At 35.8% G+C, this 19754-nt stretch overlaps 1 protein-coding gene across 4 annotated transcripts in view; it reads left to right on the top strand.

Annotated features, from left to right (window-relative positions):
• Positions 1 to 19754, top strand: part of LRP1B (LDL receptor related protein 1B) — a 626536-nt gene that overhangs the window by 564020 nt on the left and 42762 nt on the right. For all 4 annotated transcript variants that reach the window (XM_039700520.1, XM_039700493.1, XM_039700511.1 and 1 more), the window contains 13 exons: positions 614 to 720; positions 1393 to 1522; positions 2260 to 2366; positions 2679 to 2811; positions 5995 to 6117; positions 6576 to 6698; positions 6958 to 7095; positions 7601 to 7735; positions 8387 to 8506; positions 9652 to 9893; positions 15569 to 15792; positions 16050 to 16156; positions 17896 to 18012. In XM_039700520.1, coding sequence (XP_039556454.1) covers positions 614 to 720; positions 1393 to 1522; positions 2260 to 2366; positions 2679 to 2811; positions 5995 to 6117; positions 6576 to 6698; positions 6958 to 7095; positions 7601 to 7735; positions 8387 to 8506; positions 9652 to 9893; positions 15569 to 15792; positions 16050 to 16156; positions 17896 to 18012 — 1806 coding nt within the window. The remainder of the gene's footprint in view (positions 1 to 613; positions 721 to 1392; positions 1523 to 2259; positions 2367 to 2678; positions 2812 to 5994; positions 6118 to 6575; positions 6699 to 6957; positions 7096 to 7600; positions 7736 to 8386; positions 8507 to 9651; positions 9894 to 15568; positions 15793 to 16049; positions 16157 to 17895; positions 18013 to 19754) is intronic.

Below are 19754 nucleotides of genomic sequence, written 5' to 3'. Positions count from 1 at the left end.
CTCCCCAGAGGGCCCCCTTGCCAATGTTTCTGCATCAGCAGTAGTGAAAAATTTTATTTGAAACACCAAATTTTGTGTTCCATTTGCTGTTTCCCTGAATGCTGAGCATGGGGGAAGCGCGCTCTTGGCACACACACTCTAAAAGATATGTGATAAATGATGTGCTACTGTGTGATGGAAAGTCAGAAATCTGCTTAGTTCCAATTTCATTGGATATTGACATGCAAAATGTTTTTCTGGCCTCTGGTGCATATCTCACAAACCCTGTAATGACGTACGTGTGTGGAAATTCGTAAAATATATATACATACTCAACATCATGTTATTTTGCAAAGAAATTTAGTAGAACCCAAATGTATGAAAGTAATGGAAGTATTTTCATTACTATCTTACTGTATGTAAATGAAATTTAGTTAAAAGATATTGTGGAATAAAATGTCACAGAAAATCACTCCTTATCATTTGCAAGCTAATTGTTTTGAGTTTTTCATATTTATTCTTTGGGGGATATTTATATTTATTTATATCTATTGATTGGGGGATTTGTATTTATTTATATTTATTGATTTAAAGGAAATGCTAATAAACCTAGTGGTTTTTTTTCTTTTTTCAGAGCCTCAAACATGCACTTTGAAAGACTTTCCTTGTGCAAATGGAGATTGTGTTTCAGCAAGATTCTGGTGTGATGGAGACTATGACTGTGCAGATGGCTCAGATGAGGTAGGCATCTTCCAGAAAAAGTATTTCTTCAGAGAATTTGTAGTTTAAAATTGTTGGAGAATGGATTCCTGCAGAGAAATTTTCTAAAAGGCAGCAGTGGGAACGCTACACAATGAATCCCTGTATGCAAATTTCATTACTGAATTAAAACCAAACCTCTTGATGTAATTATTCCTTAAATAAAGAGAACATACAAATAAATCAAATAAAGTTGAAGAGTATTCTACATTTTCTTGTCCCAGCAGTTATCTGAACCTCTTCCCGTCACATAAATACTATGTGTCCTGATTGGGAAACCATTCTTTTTACACACAGCACTGGTTTGGTTTGAGAGATTTTTTTGAGAGAGCAATGAAGACTGTTTTGTATCAGAAGCTCACTGGATAATACTTCACTGGTTTTCTTGGTTTTGGTTTTTTTGGGGTTTTTTTTCCCTTTTTTCCTTTCTCTTTTCCTGTCAATACTGGACCTCAGGTGTTTCCAGCTATTTAGAGGGTGTGAGCCACCATTTTGGATCATATCCACAAATATATTTCATCTCACAAGACTTTAATTACTACATATTTCATAACATGGAGGATCATGGGCTGTAACTTCTGTCACCAGCTGCATATTTACCAATGTTTAATATAAACTCTTGATCTTGTTTATTGGTTGTTTCTTTGGTACCAGAGGTATTGTGAAACAGGCTGCTCTAGGGATCAGTTCCAGTGCTCCAATGGCCAGTGCATCTCAGCAAAATGGAAATGTGATGGTCACGAGGACTGCAAACTTGGGGATGATGAGAAAAACTGTGAACCAGGTATTGTTTTAAGTAATTCTGAATTATAAAATGAAGTCAGAAATCATCAAATCAAGATTTCTTGGGTACTACTAGTAGTGAGAAAGTGCAAAAAACCTGAAACTTTACCTTTTGAGTTTGCATCATTGTGTCTTCCTACTGGTGTTTTGAAAATCCTACTTATGTACAACTCTGCAGTGTGAAGCCTGTTGGGGCATAGGTATTTAATTTAATTATTTTGTATTGTAATTTGATAATAAATACTCCACATATAAAATTCTGCTCTGAAAATGTCAGTAAATCTTGGCATGTCCTGAAATGTTTTGTGGTCTTCATTCTAAGTTTAATAGTCCTTACTCAAAGATTTTGTATACTAAATTGTTGGGGATTTTTTTTGTTTTGTTTTGGTTTTTTTTGTTTTTTTATTTAGCTAAACTCTAAGACCATTTTAAGGAATGCAATTTTAAAAATATACTCATTCTATGAATATATGCATTTGTATAGTTGCCTTTGTTACCAAGCATAAGGAGAAAATAAAATTAAATTTTTAAGTGAAAAAACACAAATACCTTTTCACTATCATTATGCTATTTATTTAAGATGCCACAATTCAGATTTGTCAATTTGATTTATTGTAATTCCTGAAAGTGCTTAGACACAAGTTGGTTCACTATTAACCAGAAGGAAACTTTAAATTAAAAATCAATTTATTCATGAATTGTCTTTTTCTTAATGCTAAAATATGTGTTTGTAACCAGCATCTCCAACCTGCTCTTCAAGTGAGTACGTGTGTGCAAGTGGAGGCTGCATTTCAGCATCCTTGAAATGCAACGGGGAGTTGGACTGTGCTGATGGATCTGATGAGGTACCTGACACATTTCTGCTTATTTGTTTCTTCCTGATATTTTTTTTTGAAAATTTTTAGGTCTCAAAATAATTGAAAAGGAAATAGGGTTTTCTTGCATCCTTTGAGTGCTGTCAGATAACTTAGCCCCATGGTTGTATGTTTCTGTGCCCTGCGGGCAGGTTTTGGAGTGCAGAAATTTGTTTTCTCAAAGTCAACCCCCAAGCGTGGCTCTGGGATGGTTTCCATCAGGAACTGCTCCCTCCTGGCAGCATGGACGAGTTGTTGCTGCTGCCATTGATTAATGCCTAGCTGGTGTCTGTGTTCCCTCAGATGGATTGTGTGACAGAATGCAGAGAGGATCAGTTCCGGTGCAGGAACAAGGCCTACTGTATCCCTGTGCGATGGCTGTGTGACGGGATCCACGACTGTGTGGATGGCAGCGATGAAGAAAACTGTGACCAAGGCAAGAGGCACCTCTCTAAAAACATTTATTGGGCTTTATGTGCACACACATTGCAAGTTAGTAGCACCCTGGCCATTCTGAGTGGAGAAAGGAAAGTTCTGTGACCTCTCCTGACAAAGGCAGTAGAGCAGCTTCACAAGTGATCTGCAGGAATAAGGAAACTTGGATTGTTTATGATTTGTTCCTCCTTTGTTTCCCTCCCCAGTGATGAAAAAGGTCATGTTGTTACTGGAAGCATGTTCTTTTTCATCAAGGAAATCAGCAGTAAATCTGGTTAATTCAGGCTTTTACAGGCCCCAATAAACTACAAAGCCATGCACAATAAATCACACAGCTGTGCAATATAATGAACATTTGCTAAATAAATCATCTTAAGAGCCCAGGTTTCTGTTTATTTCAGAAAATCACAGAACACTTGGGATTGGAAGAGACCTTAAAATTCATCCAGTTCCTGCCCTCTGCCATGGGCAGGGACACCTTCTGCTATCCCAGGTTGCTCCAAGCCCCATCCAGCCTGGCCTTGGACACTTCCAGGGATGGGCATCTCTGGGCAGGCTGTGCCAGTGCTTCACCTTCTTTTTTGTGTTTGTCAAGGAGCAACTTGTTCATCCACAGAGTTCTTCTGGCACATTTTGACTTTCTCTTGTTGGGACACATTCCCCCTGGCCTTGGATGAGGTGATGCTTGGATACCAACCAGGCTCTCCTGGGCTCCTCTTCCCTCCAGGGCTTTCCCAAGCACATCCTGGAGAGAACAGTGTGCTGTCCTGGAGCCCAGGGCAGGGAGCTTGCTCTGCACCGTCCTTGCAGCCCTAAGGGATTTGAACTCCACGATTCCATGGTCCCTGCAGCCCCGGCTGCCCTTGAGCTCCACATTCCTCACCAGCCCCTCCTCTAAGTGAAATTAAAGGAGTTTTTTTCTAAAGAATAATTTTAATTGGCATTCTGTCTTCTGTTTTGGGGGTTTTTCCTGGATTTTTCTTCTTTCTTTTCCTTTTTTAAGTGGATAGTTCTGTGGGTTAGCCATCTACAGTCACATGTTCTGTGCATAAATTCAAAACATAATGGAGTACAGTTATATGGGATAATAATCAGGTACAAAGCAATCATAGTATATTACCCTTTCCTTGTTTTGAGTCTATTACACAATAGTTAAGACTAAAGGGAAAAAAAAGGAAACAAAGACATCATGTGGGGATGATTAAGTTTGAAAGAAAGACCAGAAAATTCAGAGAATGTGGAGAATATTCCAGAGATGTTTAGGTGCAAGAAGACATAAATAAATAAATAAATATCAACCATCTAGTCCATTTAAAACTGCTTTTAAAATATCTGGACTGTATCTCTTTAAAGCCCAATGGACTGTAAGTAAATAGTAATACACTTATTTTATCTGATGCCCACATTATTCTTTGGGCAGCATAATGGAGCTTCTGTGAACTGCAAATTGCTTACAATACAATAAGAAGCCTATTCCTAGTTGGTTATTGCTATCATACTTTGTATTTATGTCACAATTGTGATTCTGTTGCAGAAATCTATTTTATAAAGGAATTATGACAGCCAGAGCAACCACATGAAAGAAATGCCAGTTTATCTCACTGATAACTAATTTTTTCATCTTTGGAAATACAGCAAACACAAATGAAGTTTTATTCTACAGGATTCTAAAATAATATCCATAATATTTATCTGTGGCCCACTGTGCATGTTTATAAAAATAACTCTCTTCAATCTTATTAAACAACTAGAATGATGGTTATATTTTGATTGCACACACTATTATTTGGATTCATGCCTTTCATCATGAAGAGTACTTGAATTTCATATATTTTCCTTGGATAATTATACAGGATATTTCTGTTAATGTTCATAAGTTATATTTGCCATGGGAGTGAATTATACCTGGTAGCATCGTGTGAGAGTTCGAACATCCTTTTATGCAATGGACATTTAATGGAAATTAGTTTTTGGGGGAAAAAAGTTCAGCCATTCTGAACCTTTATAGCAAAAGAAAGCCTTCTGTTGATTTTAATGAGGGGTGAACAGGGCATTGAATGAATGAGTAAAAAGCCACTGAAGCCTGATCTAGCTCTTAGTGTGGGTGTAATGCATTGAGGTAAGCCACAGTGAGAGTTTTGGCATTATCATATAAAATTTCATTGTTTCCTTCTCTGCAGGTACACAGCTTTATTTATTTTATACTCCACTCCTCTCAGGAAACTGAAAATCCAGTTAGCAAAAAAATGAGTTTTGTAGGAAATTAATTGCAAGAACTTTCCATAACTTTGTTGATTGGTAGTGATAAAATTTAGTCATAATTGAGAAACACATTCTCTCTTATTACAATACACATTGAAACTGAATCTACCTTAAACTAATTTTTAAAGCCTGAGAGCATTCTGTCCTAAACCATTGCCCTAACCCCATGTTCCCTTTTGTTAGATGATTCAGAGCACATGGAAGATTTTATCCTTGCTGCTTTCTGTGCTCAATAAATATCCTGATGAGGCATTTCAGAAGTTGCAGAAAGGAAGATCCTGTCAGAGGTCCCTTAATTTTACCTGTTCTGTGCCCACATGGCTGGACCTTTCCTGGATACAGCATTTGGAGGTGGTGGGGGTTTTACAAACCTGGCCAAGCCTGTTGCTCCTCAGGAGAAGATGGGCTGCAATCACTTTGTCTCTGACGTGTGGCTCAGAGAGTGGAGCAGAAATAGGTGGAGAATCAGACCTTGGTGTGAAACAAAACTGACTGAAGTGGCTTTTCACATGTTTGGCCCTTTTTCTGTTTATCTCATTCTCTGATGGTCCAAATTCCTGATGTGCCAGCCAGGCCTTTGCTAAGAGGCTGCATCACCAAGGAGAGTTGCAGACAGGGAGTTTCAACATCTCCTGGCTAAATGCAAGTGGAACATTTGACCAGCTGGTCACTGGTTTGGTAATTCCCAGCTAACAGTCAGGAACAGGAGCTGTTTGGTCAAGGAAGAGTTTTTGAATGAGTATTCCTCTGCCTCTCCAACCTGTTCCTTTGGGATCTGTAAATTTAGTTATGCTACCTGTGTTACTCTCTGCAAATAGTGTGTGATAAGTGGTTGCAGTGGTTTTATCAAAAACTGACTTTTTTTTGTCTTTTTGTTTTCCTGACTTTTTTTTTTTTTTCTGTCGTCTTTTCATCTTCCCAGGGGGAAATATTTGTAGAGCTGATGAATTTCTGTGTAACAATTCCCTCTGCAAACTGCATTTTTGGGTTTGTGATGGTGAGGATGACTGTGGAGATAACTCTGATGAAGTTGCTGAAATGTGTGGTATGGCATTATATTTTTCAGAGTTTTTTGTATAATAAAGCAAGAATGACATTTGAGACGCACAAATATATAAAGGCACATGTGTCTTAAATTTAGTTTTGCTTTTAGAAGATAAGCTTGAAATATGGGGATATAGTTTTCTTTTGTTATTGCTTTTCATGTAATTTCAGATATTTGATGTTTGCTATTTTTGAGAAATGAAACTTTTCTGTAGGAAACCCACAGAGGGAGGAAAAAGTTACTTGTGTGATGTAATATTGAGCATCATTACACTTCATCCTTCTTTTGCTCTTTTTCTGCCATATTTACTAGTTCTTAAAAAAAAAGCTATAAATCACCCTTATGACACAAAACCTCTAAACGAAGAACTTAGAGTGCCAACACATATCTATCTGGCTTTGATGTGTAAAAAAGGATTAATAGCTGGCTAACAGCTGCTTCTTTTCTTTGCTGTGCAGTGAAGTTTCCCTGCCCTCCAACGAGGCCCTACAGGTGTAGGAACAACAGGGTTTGTCTGCGGCCTGAGCAGATTTGCAACGAGGTCGATGACTGTGGAGATAACTCGGATGAGGATCACTGTGGTAGGTGATATCACCTTTCAAGGCATTCAGATCAGACAAAACACCTTGAAGGTTAACTTTATTGCACAGATCTGCTTGTCCTTCAGTAAGGCTTAACTGCAGGTTAGCCCATCAGAATTTGAAACCCAAAGAAATTAAGCTTGAAATAATTTCTAGTTGCTTAATGCTTGGCAGTCATTCCCATTTGTACATGTCTAAAATAACCTGAGAATCCTAAATACTGATTTGTTTTTTCTCTTATTAATCTGTAATTATGTAGATAAAATCACATATAAAGCCAGACCGTGTAAAAAAGATGAGTTTGCTTGCAATGACAAGAAGTGCATTCCCATGGAGCTGCAGTGTGACTGGTTTGATGACTGTGGAGATGGCTCAGATGAGCAAGACTGCAAAATAAGTGAGTTGGGCTGGCAAGATCTGTTCTCTTGATTGTAGCAGAAAAGAAACAATTAACCAAGACATTTATCTGTGCAAGACCTATTGAACAATACAGAATGTAGTTCCTTCTTTTAGTTAAAAATGGATGGAATTCTGTACCACAAGAGCAAGGCAAATTTGGTAGCAATTCGAGTTGTAGAGGATTTTTGGTGTAGTTACAAGTTCTTTACAAAATTTAAGCACAAGTTCATTGTATTGTTTCATATTTGCAACAAGAAAAATTGTAGTATGAAATTCTTGATGGGAAATGTATCTCAGTTAAATACAGTCATTACATCAAATATAATACATTAAATCATGCAGATTTAAATAAACACTATAATGTCATTTATTTGTTAAAGATTTACCTGATCCTCTTTAAAAAGAAAGATGAATTTGTTATTTGTTGTTGTCACTTCAGGTATAATTTTTAACCCTTTGAACACTTCTACCAGGGATTTTTTAGACATTTTGTTTATGTTTAGGCGTCGCTGAATATACATGTGAAGATAATGTGAATCCTTGTGGAGATGATGCATTCTGTAATCAAACAAAATCATCCCTTTTGTGTCAGTGTAAACCTGGATTTCAGAGAAACAGGAGGAATAGACAATGTGAAGGTACAAATATTTTCCATCTTCCCTTGCTGTGAAGTATTAAAAGTCAATTTTCTGTGCTGAAGAAAGAGATACATATCACATTTGGGATTTTTTTTCCACAGAATAAAAGCTGTTTGATAGCTATGGCATCAAGAAATAAAAAACAAAACCAAAAAAAACCTAAAACAAAACAAAGAACAACAAAAAAAAATCAGCAATAAACAAAACCAAACACCAGAAAGTATTTACAAAATGTAGGTTCATACATTTTACCTGGAGAGGTTATCAAAGATTTAACATTAGTTGTTAAGAACAACTAATTGAACATAAGTTGTTAGAATGTTAAAAGGTTCAAGTATGGCTATTAAATAATTTAAGCACTAAATGGATTTTTTAAGGTCTAGTAGATAATTTAACATTGGTGTTGAAGTTGACATATGAGGATATTTTGAGATGCATAAAATAATAAAGATGCATAATACAAAATTGAAATCAAAGTGAACAGATAATAAGTGAATTTCCTTAGAAAATGTAGATGGTGCCATACAAATTAACAAGAAAATGTTTATGAGTTCTCTTTGTTCATCTGCTTTGTTCCATGATTTTAAGAACATTTTAAATAATAGTCCATTAAACTACAGGTATATAAATTACAATTTTTTTTCTTCATAGATATCAATGAGTGCATGGTATTTGGTACGTGCTCCCAGCACTGCCACAATGTAAAGGGCTCTTACAGATGTGCCTGTGAGAAAAATTACAAGGAGAGGAACTACAGTTGCATAGCAAAAGGTAATTCTATAAAAATCAAAATAGACAGTGCTGTCATTTTTTATATAGATTGTCCATAATTTTGAAGCAAATTTGCCATGGGAAGATCATATTAATGAGTCATTAGTATTTCATGCATAATGTGGACTCTCTCAGGGTTTGGCATCATTGCCTGTTACTAAAGAAATCAGTTTATGACATGGGAACAAATAGGGTTGCTAATTGAAGATAATGGTTTGTTATTATAGGAACACAGACATAATTCTGAGAGTTTATAATTTAAAAATCTGGGAGTCATTGTCCTAAATCTGAATTGTCCACGAGCTTCGATTCCATTGTAACACAGTTCATGCTGCCTTCTTTCCTCATTGATATTTGCTTTAAGCAACCTCCTCTTTGTTCTTGCATTTATCAGGAGGAAGGGAACAAATGATGTTTGATATTTCATACTCATAAGGGGGAAGTGTGACATTTAAAATTGATTCTCTATGGATAAATGGGATATGAATGGAGAAATAAAAATTATCCAAATTCATTCAAAATTATCAAGCTGACTTTAACTTTCTCAAAACCCAATGTATTGATATTAGGGAACATTTTCTTATGAATAATATACTTTACAACATCTGGATTAAGATGATATCTAGCTATCTGAAATGTGATGTAAGACACAGGTTCTGTTGCTGTCAAAACTTCACAGCCTTCACTAAAGATAAAATCATTCCACTTCTCATTTCCAATAGAGCAATTTAAAAACATGTTTATTGACAGCTCTGTGTTCCTTTAATATATACATTTAGGACCCTCTAAAGACAGCATGCATATAAAAATATGGGAATAATATGGGTTGAATGCATAATATCCTGGTTTTTTTGTATACTGCTTAAAAATATTCAAGTTCTAATATTACATACACCTTAAAATGTAGTCCTGGGTGTCTCACTGTGTGCTTGGAGAGCACTGAAGTTGATGTGTTGATATCAGAATATCAAGAGTTGCATTCATTGCCCAGATGTAGGTGTTTCTGCAGGCTTCAACAACCAGAAAATAATTTTAACCTCAGAAATTATATCAGCTGAGCACAAAAAAGCTACTTGAGTAAAACGCACTGATTTTTGCATTAGTTGACATTTACCTTATTTTTGTTTCATTATAATAATCCCTAGGCTCTGAAGATCAAGTTCTCTATGTTGCTAATGACACTGACATCCTGGGTTTTGCATATCCATTCAACTACAGCGATGCTCATCAGCAAATATCACATATTGAACACAATTCAAGGATAACTGGAATGGATGCATATTTTCAAGGGGATATGATTGTTTGGAGCACTCAGTTTAATCCAGGAGGGATTTTCTACAGAAAACTTCACGACAGAGAGAGAAGGCAGAGTAACAGTGGCTTGATAGTAAGTGATCAAAATCAAAGATTAAATCACACAAATTTCATTCAATTTATTTTTCTATTCTGACTCTTCTGTAATAGCATGGGCTGATTCAGTAAATTAAAATGTCTATCTGAGAATGATTTTATTTCAGTGATATATATGGCTACTAAGGCTTTCCTGTTCAAGACTCTGACAGATTTGGTAGAGTCTCCAAGACAACACAATTGTAGGATTTAAAAAACTTTCCTGCAGAGAAGTAAACACTATATTAGAACATTGGGAAGGCTGTATACCATCAAGATTTTTTATTTCAACAGAGAAAAGGGAAGAATATAATATATAGAAGAGGAAAGCCATGAATTTCAAATCTTTGGAAGACAGAAAATGGAGATTAAACACAAGTTTAATTTCTACAGTGATCATATAAACAATGATATTGGCAAAGTTATGACATACATTTAAATGTTAGAACAATTGGTATTTATTCCCTTTTTGTTGAACTGCATATTATCTGATTTTGAATAAGCATAAATGTAGGTTTGGACTTTGCAACAGAAATGTGGATTTTCATAAGCTTGGTTTATTTTAAGTGGTCTTTCCTTGAAAATAAAATAAATGTAGGTTGTTACTCATCTTGCCTAAAATATTTCTACAAAATTCCCTAGGAAGTGATATTGCTGAACTGAGAATAATTATGTGGTCTATACATTGGTGTTTCTATAATGCAGTAAATTTAGATTTTGGTTTTTTTTAGTCTTCACTGAATTTGATAGAAGAGTAGAGTTTTTAATTTTTTCTTGGCCAGTTAGAAAAAACACCTCTCTGACTTTTTCACGTTTCCTTAAACTTAGGAGAGGTAACCGTGATGACCTCCCATCACATGCCTGCTTTTATACACCCAGAATAAACAGGATTAGCAACAGTAACCCAATCTTTCATCTATAATTCATACACTTCTGAAACCACTTCTGAGTACATCCCAGCCAAGGATATTTCCTCTCCAAATGAATGACATTCCTGACCTTTGACACCAGCAGGGCAAAAAGCCTCCTGATGTAGACACCAATGGACACTGGAGAAACCTGGAATCTGTTGTTGCATCTTTATAAGAGTGGTTTAAAAGCAGCACTTCCCCCTGTCCAGAAGTGTCTAGGTTTTGTTCAGAGAAAGTGTATGGAAAGCAGATCTGAAGTACAAAATAATGACCAGGATCTCCAACAGGTCAGCTCTGTCGTTTGAGTTTTGCAGAAGGATACTTGTATTGAAGATGTGGAGTAACTCTACTATGGAGTTTATCTCATTTTACAATGTGGTGTACATTTCTGTTTAAAAAATCCTGATAAACAGATCTCTGAATTGAGTTATTCATTAGAAAATAATGAAATTGTAAAGCCTTGTGAAGTTAATGTTGAGAAGGTGGTGGTGTTATTTATTTATTTTCTTTCTTTTTGGGGATAATCTGCAGATGCATTCTGCAGCAAGAGCAGTTTGCTGACCTGCAGCCGCTCTAATAGATTGAATATTTTCTTAGAGGTCCATAAAATGGAGCATAAGCTTCCTTCAGACATCTTCATAGTCCAGGGATTGAAATTTTTACAGCTCATTTGTCACTGTCTCCCTGTTTAAATGAATAGAGATAAAATATTCTTAGAATTAACATTTTCTTAATGTACTGACATAGTATTCAGTTTTTCTATCCCTTTCACTGTTATCTGAGCATATATCTCAGTCACTTCCTTTTCTATTCAAAGATATTGAAAAAATTGTGTTTTTCTTTATACCCCATGTTCCCCTGTCTCTTCAGTGCAGGTAGGTCCTTATGACAATGCTTGATCCAAGCTAGACAAAGATTTTTACAAATCTGAATGTGAAAAATGCAGACTGTATTTGAATATGTCTTGGACACTTCTCATTTATATTTGTGAAACATTTGCTTCTCATTGTACTTAACTGTTCAGTTATTTTCCCAGCATTATCTCATTAATATTCAAATATTGTTGCCTTATTTGCAGCTGATCAATAGGTTAATTGGTTTTATAATGTTGCTTTAATATTGTCACCAAAATTTGGTTTTAAAAGGCTTGAGAATTCCTTAATTTTAACCCAAGTTTTTTTCTAATAGGTAAGTTTTCAAAGGTTACATTATAACTTTTATATCTAGACTTTGATATGTAAATCAGGACAGTAAACTTGAACAAAGTCACCTGCATTTTCAGGTAATTACATTAATGCAAAAATCCATCTCAACCAAAATTGCTCCACGGAATTAGCATATCAAGAGCCTTCCTCAGAGAATAGCTTTAAGTAGCTCTCCTGATTTTCTGTGAAAAGGGGTTTAAGACTGGTACAAATTCAAGCATTAAAGGAAATAGTAAATATCAGCTCTTCAGAGTTTATTGACAGATGCAGAAGAGGATTTCATCCCAACAGAGTTCAGGCAGTCAAAGTGAATTGGTGATAACTGGAGCAGCTGTTTGCTGCCTGATCCTTGGAGGGAGCTGCAGAAGTTATCTGAGGTGAACAATGAACATGGAGCCACCCCACACTTCAGCTCAAGTGCTTTATTTCGTGGAAGAGGACAAAAGGATGAACATTAAAATGATGATGCTGTCTAACAGGAAGAAAAGCACAGGCTTTGTGCTGTATCCAGTTTATTGGCAGCCTGCTCCAGCCCCAGATTTCTGAGAGCTTCCCAAGAGCCCTTAATCACCCTTGAGATGAGTTCTCTTGTGTTTCCCAACATTTGCCCCAGTGCACCCCTGTGAATGGAAACTGCTTCCAGCCCATTTTCTCTAAACAGCAGGAATTTATGGTTTTATCTCAGAGCTACAGCTCTGTCTGGATGAAGTTTACATACTTAGAAGACTCTTTCTGGAATCAGCTGGTTGGGGTTTATAAATGATCCTACTTTATGGAATACCAGTGGTGGTTGGGTGAATTACTGCACCCACTGGGATGCTCATCTATCAAAAAAAATGCATGTTTCAATGGTAAAAATTCTAAACATTTCATTGTTTTTAATTTCTTTTTACTGTTCTACTAATATAACATTAGATAATGTATTATTTTTTAGAGAAGACATTTTAGGCAAAATAAAACACTCCTTTACTTTGTTCCACAGCATTTCCTTACCCAAAATATCTGCAAAATCAATAAGATAAAATACTGCTTCACCTGTGCTTATGATACAAATTAGATTTGTCATTTATTCTTCCTGTTAAACATTGCAAAGGGATGTGTTCCTACTGCATGTGCAACATATTTTCTTCAGTTAAACTCCACTTGAGGGGCTGAAAATCTGTAATTTGCCATTATATGAAAAAGGTTTCCAGATCCAAGTTGTTACTGCAGCTTCTTTTTTTTTATGTTTGTTTGTTTGGGTTTCTTTTTTTTTCTTTTTTTTTTTTTTTTGTTACTAATTCTTTACCTTGAAAACAGAATTTACAAAAGACAGCAGTTCTGATCAAAAGTGGTCTATAGCTGTGCAGAGACTTCCAAACTGTGAAAGGCAATTAGCTTTCAAACCCCAATTTTTCTAATAAGTTGTAGTACATTATAATTACCATCAAAGAGTGCTAAAATCACTGTAGAAAACATTAATGTGATTTTCTTCCTGTATTTTCATCCTTATTTTGTATGCAGAATTATTCTTCAAAATTAACATAATCCAAATAAGCTATTAGGTCAGAGCTCATTTCCAGTTAGCAATTTTACTAGACAGTGTGAGAAGATGCAGAAGACCTCAGAAATATGATGTAGCTGCAATTTAATGAACACAACTGGAAATTACACAGCCATAGCATCAGCTAGTGGTTTTTAAATTCTTTTTTAAAAATCTCTTACACCAGATGGCTCCTTGACATTTCTTCTGTTCATCTCCTTCTTCATTTGATCTTTAATATCCCCCCAGCATTACTGGAACTGAAACCAGACTTCTCCTGTCTAGTTGGGGAGACAGGCTCAGTATTCCTCAACAACCTCATCCTCACCCCCCAGTTTTCATAGGATGTCTATTTTAGGATATCTCATCTGCTTCTAGAACCACCTTTTTTGGGAGCCATCTCTCAGTCTGCTTGGCAACTCCCATCTTGGTCTTTCCAGGCCCTCAAAAAAGTCTTATGGTGAACTGTAGGTTTGAACAGTCAAAAGAAGAGAAAAGGCGAGAGGTTTTTCTGGCCATGACAGCTGCTTTCCTTTTAAAAGAATATTTGGTGCCAGCATTGCAAGCCATTAATCCTTGTAGTATCCCATGAGATCTCCAGGTACGAGAGGTTTCTTGACTCAGGTGCCTGAATATTGCCCAGAATTAAAAGCAGGTTGGACTAAAAATACAGTTTGTCTTCTCTGAAAATACCCCTTTTTTTGGTATCTGGTCCTTTCTGTGAATGTTGCTTGTATAGTGACAAAGACAAAAGTTATTTGTATAGAAATGCCACACTTAAAAAAATGTATTATTTGTGGAAGCATATGCCACCATTGTCATCATTTCATACCAAAGAATGATGGCACAATATTTTATTTAACTTTAAAAATCAACTGTGACTCTATTTTTAAAAATTACTGGTTTTAAAATGCAGTGACTGATTTTGCTGCTTTAGTATTCCCCTAAATAGAAAATCAAGGTTCTATGTATCTATAACACATACCTTCTATGAAATTTTTGCAGAATCAAGAAGTTTATGAGCAATGAACTCAATAAATTCACCATTGTGGTCCTATTATTTCACCTAGAGAATGAAATGACCTTTATTTTATGATGAAAATAGTCTACAAATGTCTTGTGGTATTAGGGAACTTTGACACTTAAGGGAAAACAAGTTATTTTAGGATTTTCTTTCCTGGTTTTCAGTATGTGGCTTAGTAGCACTTCATTGCTTTATTTTTTAAGGAATATATGAGTTTTTTCATAATTTAACTTGATATAGTTATAAGGAAATAGGCAAACAACTGTATGTGTATTTATCTCATGCTGGCCTTGAGGTTTTTATGATACACTGCATTCACGTTACAAAGAGTTGGGTAATCCTATTTTACAGGGAATACTCATTTCCACAGGAATTCCAGTAAACTTTAGAGTTGTTCATATAGATCTCCTATTTGCAATATGAACTCCTGTCCTTAGGACCATCTTCCAGAGCTAAGCCTTAATGATTATGGGAAAAAATATAAATATAGAGATCCTCCAGTTGATAAATTTAATGTTATAATCAGCCAAGCATCTTTTGTGTGTGAAGATGAACGTTCATGAATACAGAGGGAATTTTATGCAGTTTTCTAAATGCACTGATTTTCTCTACCTACTCCTCAGGATGGGCTCACTCTGTTTTCACTGAGGGCTTTGGGATGAACACCATGGAATCAAATAGCTGCAGAATCTTTTCCTTTTTCTTTGGTTTCAAATTACAATCCAAAACACTTGTTTGCTTCAGTGTTAATAGTTAAAGTAGCTGGTGTCAAAGTGACTTGTCCCTAATGTGGGTAGCCTTAAAGTTGAGAAAACAGATTAGAAGGAAGCATTGCCTTGTTCCTCTGCATGGAATAGAGGTGTCAGCAGAACCCTCAGAGCTGAACTCTTGGAGGTGCAGTTTAAGTCTTTCCAATACATTATTTCTGTAAAAATGACACAAATCTGTGGCTGTGCAGCTGCTGTGAAAGGCCGTTTCCACAAATCTGACTGCACCATCTGCTCTTTTTAGTGTCCAGAGTTCAAAAGGCCCAGGGGCATTGCTGTGGACTGGGTGGCTGGGAATATTTACTGGACTGATCATTCCCGGATGCATTGGTTCAGCTACTACACAACTCACTGGACCAGCCTCAGGTACTCCATCAATGTGGGGCAGCTGAAGGGACCCAACTGCACCAGGCTCCTCACCAGCATTGCAGGAGAGCCATATGCAATTGCTGTAAATCCAAAAAAGGGGTATGTATCCTTCAACATCACTGTGATTTCGTAATTCAGATAAAATTGCAAAATGCAGCAAGGGAAAGAAAATTATGTCTGCAATTGTCTAAACTTTTCCAAGTTGTTTATTTAATTTCCTGCTCAACTTACCTAAATGTAAACCAACACCTCCACTCTGCCAAGAATGTTGAAAGGCTCACAACAATTGAGTATCAGTGAAGTGTTTTGAGGCTCTGAGCAGGCGTTCAGCTCAATTTTTGTGGTGACTATTTCAGGATGATGTACTGGACAGTTATTGGGGATCGGTCTCACATAGAGGAATCATCTATGGATGGCACTCTGAGAAGGATACTGGTTCAAAAGAACCTGCAAAGACCTACAGGTAAACACCTTATTTTTCCCAAATACCTGCTACTCACTAGCTCAGGAAGATTTCAGTTTCTCAGTTAAAAAAAAACAACAACAAAAAACACAAACAAAAAAGCAAACAACAACAACAACAAAACCTGACCAAACACCCAAGAAATGGGCATTTTCCTGTATTTACTGCCTGAAAATACTTTAGTACCATCCTTCTGTGTTTTCTTTCTTTACTTCATGGTAGAAGGTAGATGTTAATGTAGGAAATAAATAGTTTTAAAATTTTTTTGCCAGATATTTAACGCAGGTCCATGTAGAAGGAATGCAAAGAAAGAGTTCAAACCTTTAATATTTCCCCAAATAGGATTTTATTAATACTATTTATGATGTTCTTAAATTGATTACCACATGTGGCTTTCCTATTTCAAATAAGAGGGAGTGAGAGTTTGAGCATTTGGGCTTGACTTCATAGGATTCACACAGAAATGGCTGTCACAGGAGTGTTATATGTATAAAACAAATAGAAATACTTTTATCTCTGATATCATCAAAGTACATTGAGAATGCTAGTTATGTGTTAATTTATATTTAAATCTTCTCATTAAAATGCAAAGAATAATTTGAAGCTGGAAAGTGGGTATTGCTTCTAAAGCATGCCCCTTACAGGTCCTATGTTTCACACAGAAATGATACATTGGGATTGCCTTTTACCTGAAATTATTGTCTTCAGCCTTTTCCCTGAATGCCAGTGTTTCTTTAAAAGAGGGCTTTTTTTAATGGAGTTTTAAATGTAAACATATTTCACTGGTCTGTGAGTCAGATTTTCTCCACTTCCTCTCATCTATCTGTAGCTGATTAATTTATGACCTTAAGAGGAGTATTTTCACTGTTATGTATAATTTCTTTTGATGTATTTTTTCTGACTTACCTACTTACATAAATAGGAAGAAAAATACCTTTTCCCATTCTTATTAAAGATGCACTGCAACTTCAAAAGCTCAGATGAAATTATTTTATGGTTCCAATATTTTCTTCAGGCTGAAGTTTTTGACATGACCTAAAATGGCATATTAACCATTTAATCTTCCTCTGTGAAGCATGGACTACTTGATTTAACTATTTAATTATTGCCTAGAGGCTGGGTATTTATAATGTCATTGATCTTTTTATTCTCTTTTGTTTTCTTTTCATATACAGATGAAAAAATATATTTATAACTATATATCTTCCAATATTGCTGTTTAAGTCTTGCAGAAGTAATGTAGTTAAAATAATCTCATTTTTAATTCTGAAAGACTGCATGGGAAGTCTCAGTGATAAAATGAGAACAGAATTCAATATGTGTGGAAGCAGGGTGCAAAGTCTCCATGAATTCTGAATGCCTTGTTTTTAACACAGGATCACACTGGTGCAATTGGCATATTAGATTTTGGCTGGGAGAACAGGTTAGAGGAGTTGACTCTGTATTTAATTCCCACCTGGTATTTCTATCCCTACCTGCTGAGGAGAATGGGTTAGAAAAAGGTGCTGACCTTTGGCAGAGTAAGGTAAAGAAAGCAAAAAAAACCATGGTTGCCCCAAGGGGAAGGTTTAAGTGAGAGCTGTTATAGTTTATTCTCTTTGTTTTCCAGTCAAATCTTTTCATTACTGCAATATTTTGTGCACATAAGACTATGGATGACATAAAAATGTAGAGTTATAGAAAAATACTATTTTTTTTTCAGGTTTTATGTTCCTATTTGAACTTTGTCTCCTTTGTAGGTCTCGTAGTTGATCAGTTCAGCCAGCGCTTGTTCTGGGCTGACTTTGAGTTGTCTGTTATTGGCAGTGTTCTTTTTGATGGGTCCGACTCAGTTGTGTCTGTGAGCACAAAACAAGGTATGGAGAGCCTTGGCATAAAAATTCTCATTTTATTTTATTTTTTTTGGCCGAAGTTTCACTATTCAGACAAATTATGTTAACAAAAAGCAGTGATTATTGAGTAATTTTTTGTGCTTTTGTTAGACAATGTTTCAAACATTATCTAAGCAAGTGTTTTAGATAGGATAAAGATAATTTCAGCTTTAAGATAATCTGATAAAATTACCTTAGGGGAACAAAGATTCAATGATATGTCAGATTTCCAAGTATAGGTATTACTGAGTAACATTGTGATTAATATTTAGGCTTGATCTCACTTGGACTTCTATTAGAGCTGCCTGCATTGAACTGGAGTTTTAGGGGTTGTAGAACAGTTGATCTGAATCAGTTCTGGGAGAATAATGGGCTTGGCTTTTAGGTCAGTAAGTAATCACAGAATTCTGCTAACAGAATGTGAATAAGAAAGTTCCTTTTGATAAAAAAGGAGATTCTGGTGAAGCAAACTGTTTTCAATTGCACTATGGCTTTTTAACAATTTGTTAAGTAAGAAATGTATGAAATTTGAATAGAAAATAAAAGGAACACATTTTAAAAAGATTTGAAAGCAGCCTTTTGGGGAGAATTGCTTAGTGGGCAGCTGGTTCTGGAGAATTGTCAGGGTGTTATTATACCTGGTGCTACTGAGTGTTTTAACCCAGAATTCACCAGGATATTCTGGAATATACTAGGAGGAATCTCCCATAACCCTAATTGGGCAGGACGAGATTGAAAACATCTTATTTTGGTTTAAATGCATTTTATTCCCCAATTTGTGTCAATATACATGAAGATAATCATCTGAAGAGAGATCACTTTGGGTGTAGGGATCTGACCACAACCTCCTCTAGCACTGGACCAAAGGAAAATTGGGGCAGTTTAGAAATTTCTTTGCAATGAGACTAAAACCTTCAATCCATTGAATTAAGCAATCCTAAAATAATGAATTAGAATTCATTAATATTTTTATGAAAATGAACTACTGAGTACCAAGCACTGATAGTATGTAAGAACAATAGGAAGAAATAAAGGCTGATTGATGAAATTAAGTAAATACAAGGGAAGTACAAAACCATTTTTAGAGTAAATGTTGAAAATAGCAGGCACAAGGTATCACAGGGAATAAATTCAGATTCTTTATGGCTTCAGGAAGAGCTGCACCTCAGACAAAGAAGTTTTAGTTAGAAGCCATTGCTTTATGAAGGGCAAGTGTGAAATTCTGCAGCCAGTTGTACACAGGAAATCCAACTGGTGGGCTAAGAGGCCCTCAGAGCTCTTAAAAATGTGGAGTTGGTAGAGTTAACAATTCCTTTTGCATTAATTTACTATAATTATGAATTAAAACAAGTGTGGTACAAAAGCTAGCATTTCAAATATGTTAGGAAGGAGCTGAAGAAATGTTTTGTCAGAATAATTTCTTTTTGTCAGAATAATTTCTTTCATGTGAAGCAAAATGACCTCTTTCTTCCTTGTCACATACATCTAGTTAAAGTGTTGTACCTAAGGTACAACAAGTAGAACAAGTCTGCTCTAATTAGTGAGTTGTTACTGCAGAGTTTCCTTTTATTTCAATGATCAGCCAGTTTCTGAGGCTCAATTGGGTGGAAAACTGATAAAAATCTTGCAATTTAAGTTGTCAGCAAAATGGGAAGGGTTCCTTTGGGGAAGATTGCTTTTTTTAAAGCAATTTTTGTGAGGACCAAACAAGCTGTCTGAAAAATAAT

Source organism: Passer montanus, unplaced genomic scaffold (assembly GCF_014805655.1).
Source record: "Passer montanus isolate IOZ18808 unplaced genomic scaffold, ASM1480565v1 scaffold1, whole genome shotgun sequence".
In the NCBI taxonomy this organism is placed as follows: Eukaryota; Metazoa; Chordata; class Aves; order Passeriformes; family Passeridae; genus Passer; species Passer montanus.
This window is presented reverse-complemented; position numbering and strand designations above follow the sequence as displayed.